General features: G+C 42.4%; 1 protein-coding gene across 4 annotated transcripts in view; it reads right to left on the minus strand.

Moving 5' to 3' along the window:
- NALCN (sodium leak channel, non-selective) overlaps positions 1–18,957 on the minus strand; it is a 930,735-nt gene that overhangs the window by 758,375 nt on the left and 153,403 nt on the right. For all 4 annotated transcript variants that reach the window (XM_077297076.1, XM_077297075.1, XM_077297074.1 and 1 more), the window contains one exon: positions 14,485–14,613. In XM_077297076.1, coding sequence (XP_077153191.1) covers positions 14,485–14,613 — 129 coding nt within the window. The remainder of the gene's footprint in view (positions 1–14,484; positions 14,614–18,957) is intronic.

Raw genomic sequence — 18,957 nt, forward strand, 5'->3', positions numbered from 1 at the left:
CTTGTTATCAGTATAAAAAGACACCTGTGCACACCCTCAAACAGTCTGACTCCAAACTCCACTATGGTGAAGACCAAAGAGCTGTCAAAGGACACCAGAAACAAAATTGTAGCCCTGCACCAGGCTGGGAAGACTGAATCTGCAATAGCCAACCAGCTTGGAGTGAAGAAATCAACAGTGGGAGCAATAATTAGAAAATGGAAGACCTACAAGACCACTGATAATCTCCCTCGATCTGGGGCTCCACGCAAAATCCCACCACGTGGGGTCAGAATGATCACAAGAACGGTGAGCAAAAATCCCAGAACCACACGGGGGGACCTAGTGAATGAACTGCAGAGAGCTGGGACCAATGTAACAAGGCCTACCATAAGTAACACACTACGCCACCATGGACTCAGATCCTGCAGTGCCAGACGTGTCCCACTGCTTAAGCCAGTACATGTCCGGGCCCGTCTGAAGTTTGCTAGAGAGCATTTGGATGATCCAGAGGAGTTTTGGGAGAATGTCCTATGGTCTGATGAAACCAAACTGGAACTGTTTGGTAGAAACACAACTTGTCGTGTTTGGAGGAAAAAGAATACTGAGTTACATCCATCAAACACCATACCTACTGTAAAGCATGGTGGTGGAAACATCATGCTTTGGGGCTGTTTCTCTGCAAAGGGGCCAGGACGACTGATCCGGGTACATGAAAGAATGAATGGGGCCATGTATCGTGAGATTTTGAGTGCAAACCTCCTTCCATCAGCAAGGGCATTGAAGTTGAAACGTGGCTGGGTCTTTCAACATGACAATGATCCAAAGCACACCACCAGGGCAACGAAGGAGTGGCTTCGTAAGAAGCATTTCAAGGTCCTGGAGTGGCCTAGCCAGTCTCCAGATCTCAACCCTATAGAAAACCTTTGGAGGGAGTTGAAAGTCCGTGTTGCCAAGCGAAAAGCCAAAAACATCACTGCTCTAGAGGAGATATGCATGGAGGAATGGGCCAAAATACCAACAACAGTGTGTGGCAACCTTGTGAAGACTTACAGAAAACGTTTGACCTCTGTCATTGCCAACAAAGGCTAAATTACAAAGTATTGAGATGAAATTTTGTTTCTGACCAAATACTTATATTCCACCATAAAATGCAAATAAAATGATCAAAAAACAGACAATGTGATTTTCTGGATTTTTTTTTCTTAGTTTGTCTCCCATTGTTGAGGTCTACCTATGATGTAAATTACAGACGCCTCTCATCTTTTTAAGTGGTGGAACTTGCACTATTGCTGACTGACTAAATACTTTTTTGCCCCACTGTATATCATTGAGACACATATATATATATATATATATATATATATATATATATATATATATATATATATATATATATATATACACTCACCGGCCACTTTATTAGGTACACCTGTCCAACTTCTTGTTAACACTTAATTTCTAATCAGCCAATCACATGGCGGCAACTCAGTGCATTTAGGCATGTAGACATGGTCAAGACAATCTCCTGCAGTTCAAACCGAGCATCAGTATGGGGAAGAAAGGTGATTTGAGTGCCTTTGAACGTGGCATGGTTGTTGGTGCCAGAAGGGCTGGTCTGAGTATTTCAGAAACTGCTGATCTACTGGGATTTTCACGCACAACCATCTCTAGGGTTTACAGAGAATGGTCCGAAAAAGAAAAAAAATCCAGTGAGCGGCAGTTCTGTGGGCGGAAATGCCTTGTTGATGCCAGAGGTCAGAGGAGAATGGGCAGACTGGTTCGAGCTGATAGAAAGGCAACAGTGACTCAAATCGCCACCCGTTACAACCAAGGTAGGCCTAAGAGCATCTCTGAACGCACAGTGCGTCGAACTTTGAGGCAGATGGGCTACAGCAGCAGAAGACCACACCGGGTACCACTCCTTTCAGCTAAGAACAGGAAACTGAGGCTACAATTTGTACAAGCTCATCGAAATTGGACAGTAGAAGATTGGAAAAACGTTGCTTGGTCTGATGAGTCTCGATTTCTGCTGCGACATTCGGATGGTAGGGTCAGAATTTGGCGTAAACAACATGAAAGCATGGATCCATCCTGCCTTGTATGGAGCATCTTTGGGATGTGCAGCCGACAAATCTGCGGCAACTGTGTGATGCCATCATGTCAATATGGACCAAAATCTCTGAGGAATGCTTCCAGCACCTTGTTGAATCTATGCCACGAAGAATTGAGGCAGTTCTGAAGGCAAAAGGGGTCCAACCCGTTACTAGCATGGTGTACCTAATAAAGTGGCCGGTGAGTGTATATATATATATATATATATATATATATATATATATATATATATATATATATATATATATATATATATATATATATATATATATATATATATATATATATTCTGTATTTAGATTTCATTCAGCGCGATATCTGTGAACAGCCGGTAAATCAATTGCCGGCTTTTCATTTCTCCTGCACAAACCCGACAGGATATGAGACATGGTTTACATACAGTAAACCATCTCATATCCCCATTTTTTTTGCATATTCCACACTACTAATGTTAGTAGTGTGTATGTGCAAAATTTGGGCGCTGTAGCTGCTAAAATAAAGGGTTAAATGGCGGAAAAAATTGGCGTGGGCTCCCGCGCAATTTTCTCCGCCAGAATGGTAAAGCCAGTGACTGAGGGCAGATATTAATAGCCAGGAGAGGGTCCATGGTTATTGCCCCCCCCCTGGCTAAAAACATCTGCCCCCAGCCACCCCAGAAAAGGCACATCTGGAAGATGCGCCTATTCTGGCACTTGGCCACTCTCTTCCCACTCCCTGTAGCGGTGGGATATGGGGTAATGAAGGGTTAATGCCACCTTGCTATTGTAAGGTGACATTAAGCCAGATTAATAATGGAGAGGCGTCAATTATGACACCTATCCATTATTAATCCAATTGTATGAAAGGGTTAAAAAACACACACACACATGATTTAAAAGTATTTTAATGCAATAAACACAGCGGTTGTTTTAATAATTTATTGCTCTCTCAATCCATCAGCAACACCCTCGCTTGGAAAAATAATAAACGCACAAGATACATACCCTCAGCTGAACCGTCACGTCCCACGAGGTAATACATCTGAAGGGGTTAAAATATTTTACAGGCAGGAGCCCTGCAAATGCAGCTGTGCTCCGTGCCTGTAATCACCCGGCGAATGAATGAAATGTAGGTCATTGACCTACATTTCCTTCAGTCGCGGTGATGCGCCCCCTGGTGGATGTCCTCATATGACCTGGAGCGTGGGAAAAAGTTCCCAGGCTGCAGTTCATGAGAACATCCAGCAGGGGCGCATCACCGCGACTCAATGTAAGTATAGATCACTGCTTTCCTTTCAGCACCCGGGGATTACAGGCACGAGCGAGTGGTTTATCGCAGCTCGTGCCTGTAATATTAGTTAACCCCTTCAGATGGATTTCCTCGTTGGATGTGATAGGACATCAGAAGGTATGTATCTTGTGCGTTTATTTTTCCAAGCGAGGGTGTTGCTGATGGATTGAGAGAGCAATAAATTATTAAAACAACCGCTGTGTTTATTGCATTAAAATACTTTTAAATCATGTGTGTGTGTGTTTTTTAACCCTTTCATACAATTGGATTAATAATGGATAGGTGTCATAATTGACGCCTCTCCATTATTAATCTGGCTTAAAGGGAAGGTGCCATCAAAAAAATTTTTTTTCCAGTGATTGAAAAAATGTAAAGAATTAATGTTTACATTTTCTTAAAAAATATTATCATTTGTTTTTAACCCCTTCACCCCCGGAGCTTTTTCCGTTTTTCCGTTTTCGTTTTTCGCTCCCCTCCTTCCCAGAGCCATAACTTTTTTATTTTTCCGTCAATTTGGCCATGTGAGGGCTTATTTTTTGCGGGACGAGTTGTACTTTTGAACGACATCATTGGTTTTAGCATGTCGTGTACTAGAAAACGGGAAAAAAATTCCAAGTGCAGTGAAATTGCAAAAAAAGTGCAATCCCACACTTGTTTTTTGCTTGCCTATTTTGCTAGGTTCACTAAATGCTAAAACTGACCTGCCATTATGATTCTCCAGGTCACTACGAGTTCATAGACACCTAACATGACTAGGTTATTTTTCACCTAAGTGGTGAAAAAAAATTCCAAACTTTGCAAAAAACAAAACAAAACAAAATTGCGCCATTTTCCGATACTCGTAGCGTCTCCATTTTTCGTGATCTGGGGTCAGGTGAGGGCTTATTTTTTGCGTGCCGAGCTGGTGTTTTTAATGATAGCATTTTGGTGCAGATACGTTCTTTTGATCGCCCGTTATTGCATTTTAATGCAATGTCGTGGCGACCAAAAAAACGTAAATCTGGCGTTTCGAATTTTTTTCTCATTACGCCATTTAGCGATCAGGTTAATCCTTTTTTTTTATTGATAGATCGGGCGATTCTGAACGTGGCGATACCAAATATGTGTAGGTTGGGTTTTTTTTTTATTGATTTATTTTGATTGGGGCGAAAGGGGGGTGATTTAAACTTTTATATTTTTTTTATTTTTTTCACATTTTTAAAAACTTTTTTTTTTTACTTTTGCCATGCTTCTATAGCCTCCATGGGAGGCTAGAAGCAGGCACAGCCCGATCGGCTCTGCTATGCAGCAGTGATCATAAGATCGCTGCTACACAGATTTGCAGGTGTGCTGTGAGCGCCGACCACAGGGGGGCGCTCACAGCTACCGGCGATCAGTAACCATAGAGGTCTCAAGGACCTCTATGGTTACAATGGAGGAGCATCGCCGACCCCCGATCATGTGACGGGGGTCGGCGATGCGCTCATATCCGGCCGCACGGCCGGATGCGGTAGTTAAATGCCGCTGTCTGCGTTTGACAGCGGCATTTAACTAGTTAATAGGCGCGCGCAGATCGCGATTCTGCTCGCGCCTATTGCGGGCACATGTCAGCTGTTCAAAACAGCTGACATGTCCCGGCTTTGATGTGCGCTTACCGCCGGAGCGCACATCAAAGCGGGGGTCCCGACATGTGACGTACTATACCGTCACATGTCGGGAAGGGGTTAATTTAGTAAAATATGAAAAATAATTTTAAAAGGTTTGGCATTTCCACTTTTAAACACTAGGGGGAGCAGCTAATGAAATTTGACAAAAACCTAGTGTACAACTAGCTCACATTACTGCACTGCAGTAATTATGGGCGGAGTCTGCTGACATGGGTGTGATGCCTCCTCTCCTCCCCTTCTGGTGTTTGCTAGGGGATGAGAAGATTCAGAAACACAGTGTGCAGCCATTTTGTTGGTGACTGCAAAGTTATACTGACAAGTAGACAGTCACCGAAGATGGCAGGCAGCAAGGATTCTGGGAGATATATGGTGGAGGGAGCAGGGTGACAGCAGCACAGAGTATTTCAGGAGAGCAGTGTGCTGGTCTATGGGGGGCACCCTGTTTGGTGCGCAGAGCAGCCAGGGATTGTACATAGAGCGCTGTCTTTTATACACATGGATGGACCGTCTCCTCAGAAATCCAGGAAACATTTCTGCTGATTGATGGCCTGTTCTGATCCAGACATTGCATGCAAAGACCCCATTCCCCTCCTCAGATCCTGTCCTGGCGGTGTGAAAGCGAGGTGACAGGCGCAGTCCGGGGTGATGCTGGGAAGGAAATGTAGCCATATAGTAACGATAAACATGAGACCCCTCTCTTCAGCTGCCTCACCAGCCATCCCCTGAAGGCACCTAACTGGAGGTCATGCTGCCCCTTCTATTACCCCAGACCCGCGTGCAGCTGCTCAACCGGAACCACCCTAGATTTGGTCCCCTTTCTGCAGATAATACTTCCATAGTGTTCTCACATAATACCGCCATATAGATCACTCATAATACCGCCGTATAGAGCACACATAATACTGTCCTATAGTTCTCACATAATACCATCGCAAATAACGACGCCAGAGTGTTCTCACATAATACCGCCATATAGAGCACACATAATACCGCCATATAGAGCACACATAATACCGCCATATAGAGCATACCGCCATATAGATCTCACATAATACCGCCATATAGAGCACACATAATACCGCCATATAGAGCACACATAATACCGCCATATAGAGCACACATAATACCGCCATATAGAGCACACATAATACAGAGCACACATAATACAGAGCACACAATACCACAATATACTTCACACAATACCGTCATATAGATCTCACATAATACCACCAGTGTTCTCACATATCGCCATATAGATCACACATAATACCACCATATATATCAAACATAATACCGCCATATACATCACATAGTACCGCCATATACTTCTCACATAACGACGCCATATAGATCTGACATAATACTGCCATATAGAGCACACAATACTGCCATATAGAGCACACATAATACCGCCATATAGAGCACACATAATACAGCCATATAGAGCATACCGCCATATAGATCACACATAATACCGCCATATATATCAAACATAATACCGCCATATACTTTTCACATAACGACGCCATATAGATCTCACATAATACTGCCATATAGAGCACACATAATACTGCCACATAGAGCACACATAATACTGCCATATAGAGCACACATAATACTGCCATATAGAGCACACATAATACCGCCATATAGAGCACACATAATACCGCCATATAGAGCATACCGCCATATAGATCTCACATAATACCGCCATATAGAGCACACATAATACAGCCATATAGATCACACATAATACAGCCATATAGAGCATACCGCCATATAGATCTCACATAATACCGCCATATAGATCACACATAATACCGCCATATATATCAAACATAATACCGCCATATATATCAAACATAATACCGCCATATACATCACATAGTACCGCCATATACTTCTCACATAACGACGCCATATAGATCTCACATAATACTGCCATATAGAGCACACATAATACCGCCATATAGAGCACACATACCACCGCCATATAGAGCATACCGCCATATAGATCTCACATAATACTGCCATATAGAGCACACATAATACCGCCATATAGAGCACACATAATACCGCCATATAGAGCACACATAATACAGCCATATAGAGCATACCGCCATATAGATCTCACATAATACCGCCATATAGATCACACATAATACCGCCATATATATCAAACATAATACCGCCATATACATCACATAGTACCGCCATATACTTCTCACATAACGACGCCATATAGATCTCACATAATACTGCCATATAGAGCACACATAATACTGCCATATAGAGCACACATAATACCGCCATATAGAGCACACATAATACTGCCATATAGAGCACACATAATACCGCCATATAGAGCACACATAATACTGCCATATAGAGCACACATAATACCGCCATATAGAGCACACATAATACCGCCATATAGAGCACACATAATACCACCAGTGTTCCCACATATCGCCATATAGATCACACATAATACCACCATATACATCACATAGTACCGCCATATACTTCTCACAGAACGCCGCCATATAGATCACACATAACGGGGGAGAGGACTGCATAGGAGAGGATTAGATACACAGCTCAGTCAGTATCATACAGGATAGGATTAGATACAAGGCTCAGCACAGTATCACATAGGATAGGATTAGATACATGGCTCAGCAGACGGCATCACACAGGAGAGGATTAGATACACAGCTCAGTCAGTATCACACAGGATAGGATTAGATACATGGCTCAGCACACAGTATCCCACAGTAGAGGATTAGATACACGGCTCAGCACAGTATCACACAGGGTAGGATTAGATACAAGGCTCAGCACAGTATCACACAGGATAGGATTAGATGCATGGCTCAGCAGACAGTATCACACAGGAAAGGATTAGATACATGGCTCAGCAGTCAGTATCGCACAGGATAGGATTAGATACATGGCTCAGCAGACTATCACACAGGAGAGGATTAGATACACAGCTCAGACAGTATCACACAGGAGAGGATTAGATACACGGCTCAGCAGACAGTATCACACAGGATAGGATTAGATGCATGGCTCAGCAGACAGTATCACACAGGAGAGGATTAGGTACACAGCTCAGCACAGTATCACACAGGAAAGGATTAGACACATGGCTCAGCAGTCAGTATCACACAGGATAGGATTAGATACATGGCTCAGCAGACTATCACACAGGAGAGGATTAGATATACAGCTCAGACAGTATCACACAGGAGAGGATTAGATACACAGCTCAGACAGTATCATACAGGATAGGATTAGATACAAGGCTCAGCACAGTATCACATAGGATAGGATTAGATACATGGCTCAGCAGACGGCATCACACAGGAGAGGATTAGATACACAGCTCAGTCAGTATCACACAGGATAGGATTAGATACATGGCTCAGCACACAGTATCCCACAGTAGAGGATTAGATACACGGCTCAGCACAGTATCACACAGGGTAGGATTAGATACAAGGCTCAGCACAGTATCACACAGGATAGGATCAGATGCATGGCTCAGCAGACAGTATCACACAGGAAAGGATTAGATACATGGCTCAGCAGTCAGTATCACACAGGATAGGATTAGATACATGGCTCAGCAGACTATCACACAGGAGAGGATTAGATACACAGCTCAGACAGTATCACACAGGAGAGGATTAGATACACGGCTCAGCAGACAGTATCACACAGGAGAGGATTAGATACACAGCTCAGTCAGTATCACACAGGAGAGGATTAGATACACAGCTCAGTCAGGATCACACAGGAGAGGATTAGATACACAGCTCAGACAGTATCACACAGGAGAGGATTAGATACACAGCTCAGTCAGTATCACACAGGAGAGGATTAGATACACAGCTCAGCAGACAGTAACACACATGGGAGGAGATACACTGCTCAGAGTCAGCACCACAAGGGATAGGAATAGATTCCCTCTCCCCCTCCCCACTGATACTTACGGCTCCCTGCTGAGTCCTTTCTTCTCCCTCCCGTCCTTGGTCTTCTCCTCCTCCTCCTATAGCTGCAGGGCTCCTGCGATTATCCTGGTAGCTGGAGCTCACAGCTGCAGTGTGAGCTCCAGGAAGATGGCGCTGATCTCCTGCCTCTGCTGTGCAGGACGGCTCAGGGGGCGTGGCCAGACAGCAGAAAGCAGCTTATAATGCTAGGTATAGTGTCGGGAGCCGACCGCAGATCTCTATGCCCTGGGCTGCCGTAAATGCAGAGTGTAAGTGACGTGCAGCTTCACTTACACTCCTGCAAAGCAAAATGGCGGCGCCCAGTGGCTTAAAAAAAAATTAATAATAAAAAAAATGTTAAAGTTAAAAAAAGGAAGTTTGTATGAAAAATAATTGTTTATATAAACAATTATTTTTAATACAAAAAATAAAATGCGGCACCTTTCCTTTAATGTCACCTTACAATAGCAAGGTGGATTAACCCTTCATTACCCCATAGCCCACCGCTACAGGGAGTGGGAAGAGAGTGGCCAAGTGCCAGAATAGGCGCATCTTCCAGATGTGCCTTTTCTGGGGTGGCTGGGGGCAGATGTTTTTAGCCAGGGGGGGGGGCCAATAACCATGGACCCTCTCCTGGCTATTAATATCTGCCCTCCGTCACTGGCTTTACCATTCTGGCGGAGAAAATTGCGCGGGAGCCCACGCCAATTTTTTCCGCCATTTAACCCTTTATTTTAGCAGCTACAGCGCTGAAATTTTGCATGTACACACTACTAACATTAGTAGTGTGGAATATGCAAAAAAAATGGGGATATGAGATGGTTTACTGTATGTAAACCATGTCTCATATCCTGTCGGGTTTGTGCAGGAGAAATGAAAAGCCGGCAATTGAATTACCGACTTTTCACTAACACCGCTGCGTATTTCTCGCAAGTCACACTGCTGGTCCGTGTGGAATCCGTATTTTTCTCGCCCCCATAGACTTTCATTGGCGATTTTTTTGCGCAATACGCTGACAAACGCAGCATGCTGCGATTTTGTACGGCCGTAGAAAGCCGTATATTACGGATCCGTAATATACGGCTGATAGGAGCAGCCCCATTAAGAATAATTGTGCCGTATGTTATGCGAGTTTTACGGACGTAGTTTCTGCGCTCTTACGTCCGTAAAACTCGCCAGTGTGACGCCGGCCTTAGAGTTCTGACAACAGCAACTTTTTGACCTATATGAAAAAGACCATATAGATCGAAACATTGCTGTTGCCATTACTCTATTGAGGAATAAAGGACTTTTAGATGAAATTTCCTGATGAGCACTGTCTTTGACTGGTGTAATGCATGAAGAATATTTGTTTCACTTTTAACCGCTTTCAGACGACGGCACATCTGCTGACTTTGGTTAAAGAGGCAAACTGGCTACATCTACTATATAATTGTCTAAGGGTCACTTCCGTCTTTCTGTCTGTCACGGATATTCATTGGCCGCGGCCTCTGTCTGTCATGGAAATCCAAGTTGCTGACTGGTCGCGGCAAAACGGCCACGACCAATCAGTGACGGGCACAGTCCGGCGGCAAAATGGCCGCTCCTTCCTCCCCGCAGTCAGTGCCCGCTCCATAATGCCCTCCAGTCAGCGCTCACACAAGGTTAAGGGCAGCATTAACGGACCGCGTTATGCCGCGGTGTAACGCTCTCCGTTACCGCTGCTATTAACCCTGTGTGACCAACTTTTAACTATTGATGCTGCCTATGCGGCATCAATAGTTAAAAGATCTAATGTTAAAAAGAATTAAAAAAATAAAAAAAATGTTATATATACTCGCCGTCCGTCGGCCCCCGGACCAGGAACAGGCCTCCGGCGATGGCTCCATGCATTGCGGTCTCGCGAGATGATGACGTAGCAGTCTCACGAGACCGCTACGCCATCATCTCGTGAGACGGCAATGCACTCTTGGGACCGGAGCGCGCGAGGAGCGTCGGTAACCGCTTCGCCTGCATCCGGGGCCAACGGAAGGTGAATATATCACTATTTCTTATTTTAATTCTTTTTTTTTAACAGGGATATGGTGCCCACATTGCTATATACTGCGTGGGCTGTGCTATATACTACGTGGGCTGTGCAATATAATACGTGGGCTGTGCAATGTACTGCGTGGGCTGTGCAATATAATACGTGGGCTGGGCAATATAATACGTGGGCTGCTATATGCTACGTGGGCTGTGCAATATACTACATGGGCTGTGCAATGTACCATGTGGGCTGTGCTATATACTACGTGGGCTGTGCTATATACTACGTGGGCTGTGCAATATACTACGTGGGCTGTCCAATGTACTGCGTGGGCTGTGCTATATACTACGTGGGCTGTGCAATGTACTACGTGGGCTGTGCTATATACTACGTGGGCTGTGCAATATAATACGTGGGCTGTGCAATATAATACGTGGGCTGCTATATACTACGTGGGCTGCTATATACTATGTGGGCTGTGCAATATACTACGTGGGCTGTGCAATGTACTACGTGGGCTGTTCAATGTACTACGTGGGCTGTGCAATATACTACGTGGGCTGTGCAATATACTACATGGCCTGTGCAATATACTACGTGGCCTGTGCTATACACTATGGGGCCTGTGTTATACACTACATGGGCTGTGTTATACACTACGTGGCCTGTTATACACTACGTGGGCTGTGTTATACACTACGTGGGCTGTGTTATACACTACCTGGGTTGTGTTATACTCTACGTGGGCTGTGTTATATACTGCGTGCGTGGGCTGTTATATACTACGTGAGCTGTGTTATATGCTACGTGGGCTGTTATAAACTACGTGGCTGTGTTATATGCTATGTGGGCTGTTATACACTCCGTGGGCTGTGCTATATACTACGTGGCTGTGCTATATACTCCGTGGGCTGTGTTATACAGTTATATGAAAAAGTTTGGGCACCCCTATTAATCTTAAGCTTAATGTTTTATAAAAATTGTTTTTTTTGCAACAGCTATTTTAGTTTCATATATCTAATAACTGTTGGACACAGTAATGTTTCTGCCTTGATATGAGGTTTATTGTACTAAGAGAAAATGTGCAATCTGCATTCAAACAAAATTTGACAGGTGCATAAGTATGGGCACCTCACCAGAAAAGTGACATTAATATTTAGTAGATCCTCCTTTTGCAAAAATAACAGCCTCTAGTTGCTTCCTGTAGCTTTTAATGAGTTCCTGGATCCTGGATGAAGGTATTTTTGACCATTCCTCTTTACAAAACAATTCCAGTTCAGTTAAGTTTGATGGTCGCCGAGCATGGACAGCCCTCTTCAAATGATCCCACAGATGTTCAATGATATTCAGGTCTGGGGACTGGGGTGGCCATTCCAGAACAGTGTAATTGTTCCTCTGCATGAATGCCTGAGTAGATTTGGAGCGGTGTTTTGGATCATTGTCTTGCTGAAAGATCCATGCCCTGCGTAACTTCAACTTTGTCACTAATTCATGAACATTATTGTCAAGAATCTGCTGATACTGAGAGGAATCCATGCGTCCCTCAACTTTAACAAGATTCCCAGTGCCGGCATTGGCCACACAGCCCCAAAGCATGATGGAACCTCCACCAAAGTTTACTGTGGGTAGCAAGTGTTTTTCTTGGAATGCTGTGTTTTTTTGCCGCCATGCATAACGCCTTTTTGTATGACCAAACAACTCAATCTTGGTTTCAGCAGTCCACAGGACCTTCTTCCAAAAATAAATTGGCTTCTCCAAATGTGCTTTTGCATACATCAGCCGACTCTGTTTGTGGCGTGCTTGCAGAAACGGCTTCTTTTGCATCACTCTCCCATACAGCTTCTCCTTGTGCAAAGTGCATTGTATAGTTGACCGATGCACAGTGACACCATCTGCAGCAAGTTGATGCTGCAGCTCTCTGGAGGTGGTCTGAGGATTGTCCTTGACTGATCTCACCATTCTTCTTCTCTGCCTTTCTGATGTTTTTCTTGGCCTGCCACTTCTGGCCTTAACAAGAACTGTACCTGTGTTCTTCCTTTTCCTTACTATGTTCCTCACAGTGGAAACTGACAGGTTAAATCTCTTAGACAGCTTTTTGTATCCTTCCCCTGAACAACTATGTTGAATAATCTTTGTTTTCAGATCATTTGACAGTTGTTTTGAGGAGCCCATGATGCCGCTCTTCAGAGGAGATTCAAACAGGAGAACAACTTGCAAGTGGCCACTTTAAGTAGCTTTTCTCATGATTGCATACACCTGGCTATGAAGTTCAAAGCTCAATGAGGTTACAAAACCAAAAAAAGTGCTTTAGTAAGTCAGTAAAAAGTAGGTAGGAGTATTTAAAACAAGAAAATGATAAGGGTGCCCATACTTATGCACCTGTCAAATTTTGTTTGAATGCAGATTGCACATTTTCTGTTAGTACAATAAACCTCATTTCAAGGCAGAAACATTACTGTGTCCAACAGTTATTAGATATATGAAACTGAAATAGCTGTTGCAAAAAAAACAATTTTTAAAAAACATTAAGCTTAAGATTCATAGGGGTGTCCAAACTTTTTCATATAACTGTATACTACGTGGCTGTGCTATATACTCCGTGGGCTGTGCTATATACTATGTGGCTGTTCTATAAACTATGTGGCTGTGCAATATACTACGTGGCTGTGCAATATACTACATTGCCTGTTATATACTACATGGCCAGCCGCGAACAATCAGCGACAGGCGCAGTCCGGCTGCGAATTGGCACGGGATTTGAACCACGCTTCGCTAATTAGTCGCGGCCGGCCGAATCCTGTGTATTCAATGTATTATTCTAAAATCTTCATAAATAAACTACACACATATTCTAGAATACCCGATGCGTTAGAATTGGGCTACCGTCTAGTAAACAATAATTGCATTGGCTACCAGAGTGCTTACTCCATTCCCTGTTTAGCAATTTAAAAGTTCAATTACTGACAACGGCCTTTAAATGATGTGATTGCTGATGTGTGAACACCAACTCTCATCAGACCGCTGTCACACAATCAAGGGGTGTAGATGGGTTGTCATGGCATCCGAGGGCCCACTGAAGGTCCCATAGCAGCCATCTTAGTCTTCATGTGAAGCTCAGTCATAGACTGAGGTTGGGTTTCATAAGAGAACATCATTTTCTTTATAACAGCAATACCTTCATACAAATAATTGAAAGCGACTTGTAAGGGAATATATTTCTGCCATTAAAGAATTTCAGATGGTGTGGGCTTAGTTGAGCTCCTGAGCCCTTCACAAACAAGTGGAGTGATCAATGGTTTAACATCGACGGCGGATGACACTAACGGGTTATTGACAATCAATGTTAGACTCTGGTAGAGTGCCAATTTGCAGATCACCAACTGTGTGGCTTTTTAGAGATATGTTACAAACATTTTAATACTTGTTTTTACTAGGATAGCCCGTCATAGGCATCAAACTGCTCACTTACCCTGGTTGTGTATCATTTGTCACACAATGATACGTAAAAGTCCCAAACATCTGAACACCAAGAATTCCATAGAGGAGCAGGAAAAATAGTAGAAAAATGGAGACACTCCATATTTGCTCTCCTGAGCGTCTATAAAGAAAAACATGTTTAAATTAATTGCATGGAAAACATGAAAATGTATAACAACAATGTACTACAATAATGCACCACTTTCTACAGTATAGACTAAGGACATATTCACCTCATGAAGTAAAACAACAGCAAATCTACAAGTCTAAACCTCTCTTACATATTTTTTTTAGTAGAATGAAAAAATGTCCTTTTGTTTGTGATAAAAGCATTGGCCCTTTAAGACGGAGATATAGAAGTCAGTTCAAGTTGAGCTTCTCACTGACTTTCTCCTTCAGAGATGGAAAATTGGTGCTGTGAGTGTGATCTGTGCTGTTATCTTACTTCATGCGGGATAAAGTTATGCAAGTAATAATAATAAGTAATATACGAAAAAAATTTTGTGTAATATGGAGCAGCAGAGAAGGAAGATACAAGTAGCAAGGAAACCTTACAGCAGTCTCTTATGCACAGCTTAGCTACTGCTTGTTCTATACAGTATGTTGTAAGATACACAGACTAAGGGTACCGTCACACAGTGGCACTTTGATCGCTCCGACGGCACGATTCGTGACGTTGCAGCGTCGTATGATTATCGCTCCAGCGTCGTAGACTGCGGTCACACTTTGCAATGCACGGCGCTGGAGCGATAATTTCATGACGTAGTTGCGATGTAGAAGTCATGCGGGACATTGGGAATATCGTGCACACCTTTGTTACATGCTGCGATCATGCCGCCACAGCGGGACACTTGACGACGAAATAAAGTTTCAAACGATCTGCTACGACGTACGATTCTCAGCGGGGTCCCTGATCGCAGTAGCGTGTCAGACACAGCGATATCGTAACTATATCGCTGGAACGTCACGGATCGTGCCGTTGTAGCGACCAAAGTGCCACTGTGTGACAGTACCCTAATCCTTTGCAAACAGCTATGTCCTGCTTTTGGCAGACTAACCCTTAAGAAGCAGCTATGTACTCTGCCTTTAGTTGAGTTGCAGAATACAAGAGGGATTTTATTACATGGTTGATAAATAATCGTCTGTATAAAGTAAAATTGCAGTTCACTGATTAACTGCCCATTGTGATGCATTATGCATGATTCTTTGATACTGTTGGTAAGTATGATATAATGCACCATTTTAATATGGCAGAATAGCTTTAAATTTGACCTCACAACTTGCCTTACTTCTTCATTCTTTATGACTACCCCCAAAATCAATCATGGAGAAATTTGAAGCCTATGGTGCTGTTGCTACAGCGCTATCCCAATTGCTATACCACTAATGACTAATAGTCATATAAGTCTGCATAAGAAAAATGTTTAATTGTTTTCATACATAGACACTGAAGCAATAAACAACAATTACAAAAGTGAACACAGCTATTAAAGGGATTCTAAAGAGTAGAAAAAAAGCAACTAAAGTAAATGTCATTATAAATAAACTCCTAAATATTTTCAATTAACAAGTCACAATTGTTTTGTCTACGGCTGTAACCACTATAGAATTTATATGGCCTAGAATGTTAGGAAAGGTGACTGTGAGCATGCGCAGTAGGAAGCTATGTAACCAGTGGATATTCTGATGTAAAACTGGGCATACCAGAAGTGCGAAGGTAAAAAGAGGCTGCTCACAGTGAAGTTCGCCTTGTCTATATGATCTAATACTGGAGACCTGAGAGGTTGCTGAGATAAGAACAGGCTGCTCACACTGCTGTCCATCCTTTCTTTCTGACGAACGCAGACGCCGAAACGCGCGTCGGGGTCAGGCACATCCTGGGGACTCTGCAGTGTGCTTTAAGGTAACCATTTTTTTGGAGGGTCTTATTTGGAGACTATATTTGGGCAGCATACATTTATACATATATTATCACTTGGTATTATATCATCCAGCGATTGTGCTGGTTTTTCTCCTTCCCTCTCCACAGTATGCATTTGCACTTTAATAGTATTACCTTACCTATGCCACCTTTTGTACGCACTTTTATTGCACTTTTCCTGGAATGGCAGCATATTTAATAATTCCTGTGGTTGATTAATTCTAGTTAATTAATTAGTTCCTTATTCTATGTATTCATGTATTTGTCTATTCTATGTTACTCAATACTCTGCAGTTTTCTCAGTCCCTTCGGTGTGCCCCTCTAGTTCTGGTATTGTCCCCACCTATTTTTTCCTTCCTTTTTATTATTTTGGTATTTGTTAAATACAATTTTGATTTTATTCTATCATTGGACTTAGTTTGGGTTTTTCTCTTTGTTGCTGATCCAATATTAGAGATGCCATGGGTTTCGGAGGTAAAAAAGGCTTCTCACACTGCTGTCCACCTTGCCTTTCTGATCCAATACTGAAGATTTTAGGAGTGCAGAGGTAAGGAGAGTCTTTTCACACTGCTGTCCACCATGTTGTCACGCTCAGACACGAGTAAGTCACAACACGACACAGCAAACAAATATGATGGGATGGAAAAGGGAGAGGAAGGCCCTAACAGTAGAGAGCGAGGGATGGGACAACTCCTGACACCAACCTGTTCCTATCCCTAAGCTCCCCTTAAGCGCTATGCTGATCCTGTTCCCCGTTGCCTTCTCGTGCCTAGTCCCCGATTGTCACTTCAATATACCCTGACTAGTGCACTGGCCAGCAAGGACGCTAGCCTCACCACTGCAGATGGTAAAACAAAGAGGAAGTGACAAACACAGGAGAAATGCTCAGGATCAGGCTCTGCTGCTGAGCTCCAAAGCAGCAGAGAAAACAGCATCAGGAAATTGCACTCCTACAGCAGCAACACCACAAAAACAGGAGAGGTCCAAACTTTAACTGGTCTGCAAAGAAGTAACTCTATTACCAACGATCAGTTGAAGGGTCATGTGATTATTTAGGGTGGGAGTGGTTACCAACTAACATTAGCTGGCCAACCTAAAAGAACAGCTAGCAAGAGACAGACATTAGCTCTTGCTAGACCAAAAGGAAAAACCATCATTTAAATTTCAGCAGAATCAGAACTGCCACAAATCTTATAATGAATCATGAAACATCTTCTCATCTAATAAAGGTGATTCCAAGAGTGGTGCAGCAAAGAGGAGGCCATTATCACTGCTGTCCATCCCATCTTTCTGATCTGATACCAGAGATACTATAAGTGTTGAAGCTAAGAGGAGGCCATTTACACTGCTGTCCACCCTGTTTTACTGATCTAACACTGGAGAAACTAGAAGTGCTGAAGTAAGAAGATGCTGCTCACATTGCTGTTCACCATGTATCTGTGATCTAATACTGGAGAATCTAGAATAACTGTGGTATGAAGAGGCTTCTCACACTACTATCCACCCTTTGTTCCTCATCTGATGCTGGAGATCTCAGGGGTGCAGAATTGCCTTTTCACATGGTGACCAAATTGTCTTCCTTAATTATAGTACCTGGTATATGCATCTCTTAGCCACAACAATGGAGCTTCTAACTGCACACTCTCACATGGATGTTCTTAACATTCTAAGACAAGTTTCTGTCAGTGTAACAACACGGCGGCCATTTTATTTAAAAAGTGTTTAACTCCTTTGTCAAAATTATTGTGATTTGCAAGCTAGCAGTATTTAAGTATATGTTGATAATGATGTATCCTTTAGTTATTTGTTGTTGTTTTTTTTTTTTCAATTCTTGGAGAACCCTTTGAGTCAATAATTAAATCTATGGCTATAGTAATAAATAGTCAGTTACTGAGATTTCATGCATGCATAAATATATTTAATTTTCTAAAATGTACTATTCTTACAAGCTCAATGTTTTTTGAAAGCTTTAAAATGCAATATCAAAATTGCTATTTTGTAATAATGTTAAAATATTAAATATTGTAATTTATGTCTAGAAAAAAATGTGTTAAGTAGCAGCAAATACAGACATTTAGGTGTTTTAAGACTGGATTGTTCCAGACAGTTTGGCAATCAACTGAGACATTTTTAATCAAAATTACATTTTAATTAAGAAAATGCAAATCAGGAAATTAAAACTCAGAACCTCTGATAATTTGGGGAAATTGAAATAAGCAATCTGACAGGTGACATGTTTATTCTTATGTCAAAAATGTTTGTAATAGGTAAATTATACACTAAATAATTTGAAATTAAACATTATAAAAAAAATTAAATTTTCCAATCATAGCCATATCAAAACTCAGATTATTCTAAATTGTAATTACACTTGTGCATTACTAAACGTAAAGAAGAAAGTTTTAAGCTATCCTCGCAGACACAGTTTTTGTGGCTTTTCTGGTGGTTGTAAAAAAAACATCACAAGCAGACTCATTATGACTGACATTTTAAATGCCAGTCTTAACCCTAGGTGTGCTGGTGTAAAATGAACCAAAATCATTA

The sequence above is a fragment of the Ranitomeya variabilis genome, chromosome 3 (genome assembly GCF_051348905.1).
Source record: "Ranitomeya variabilis isolate aRanVar5 chromosome 3, aRanVar5.hap1, whole genome shotgun sequence".
Taxonomy (NCBI): Eukaryota; Metazoa; Chordata; class Amphibia; order Anura; family Dendrobatidae; genus Ranitomeya; species Ranitomeya variabilis.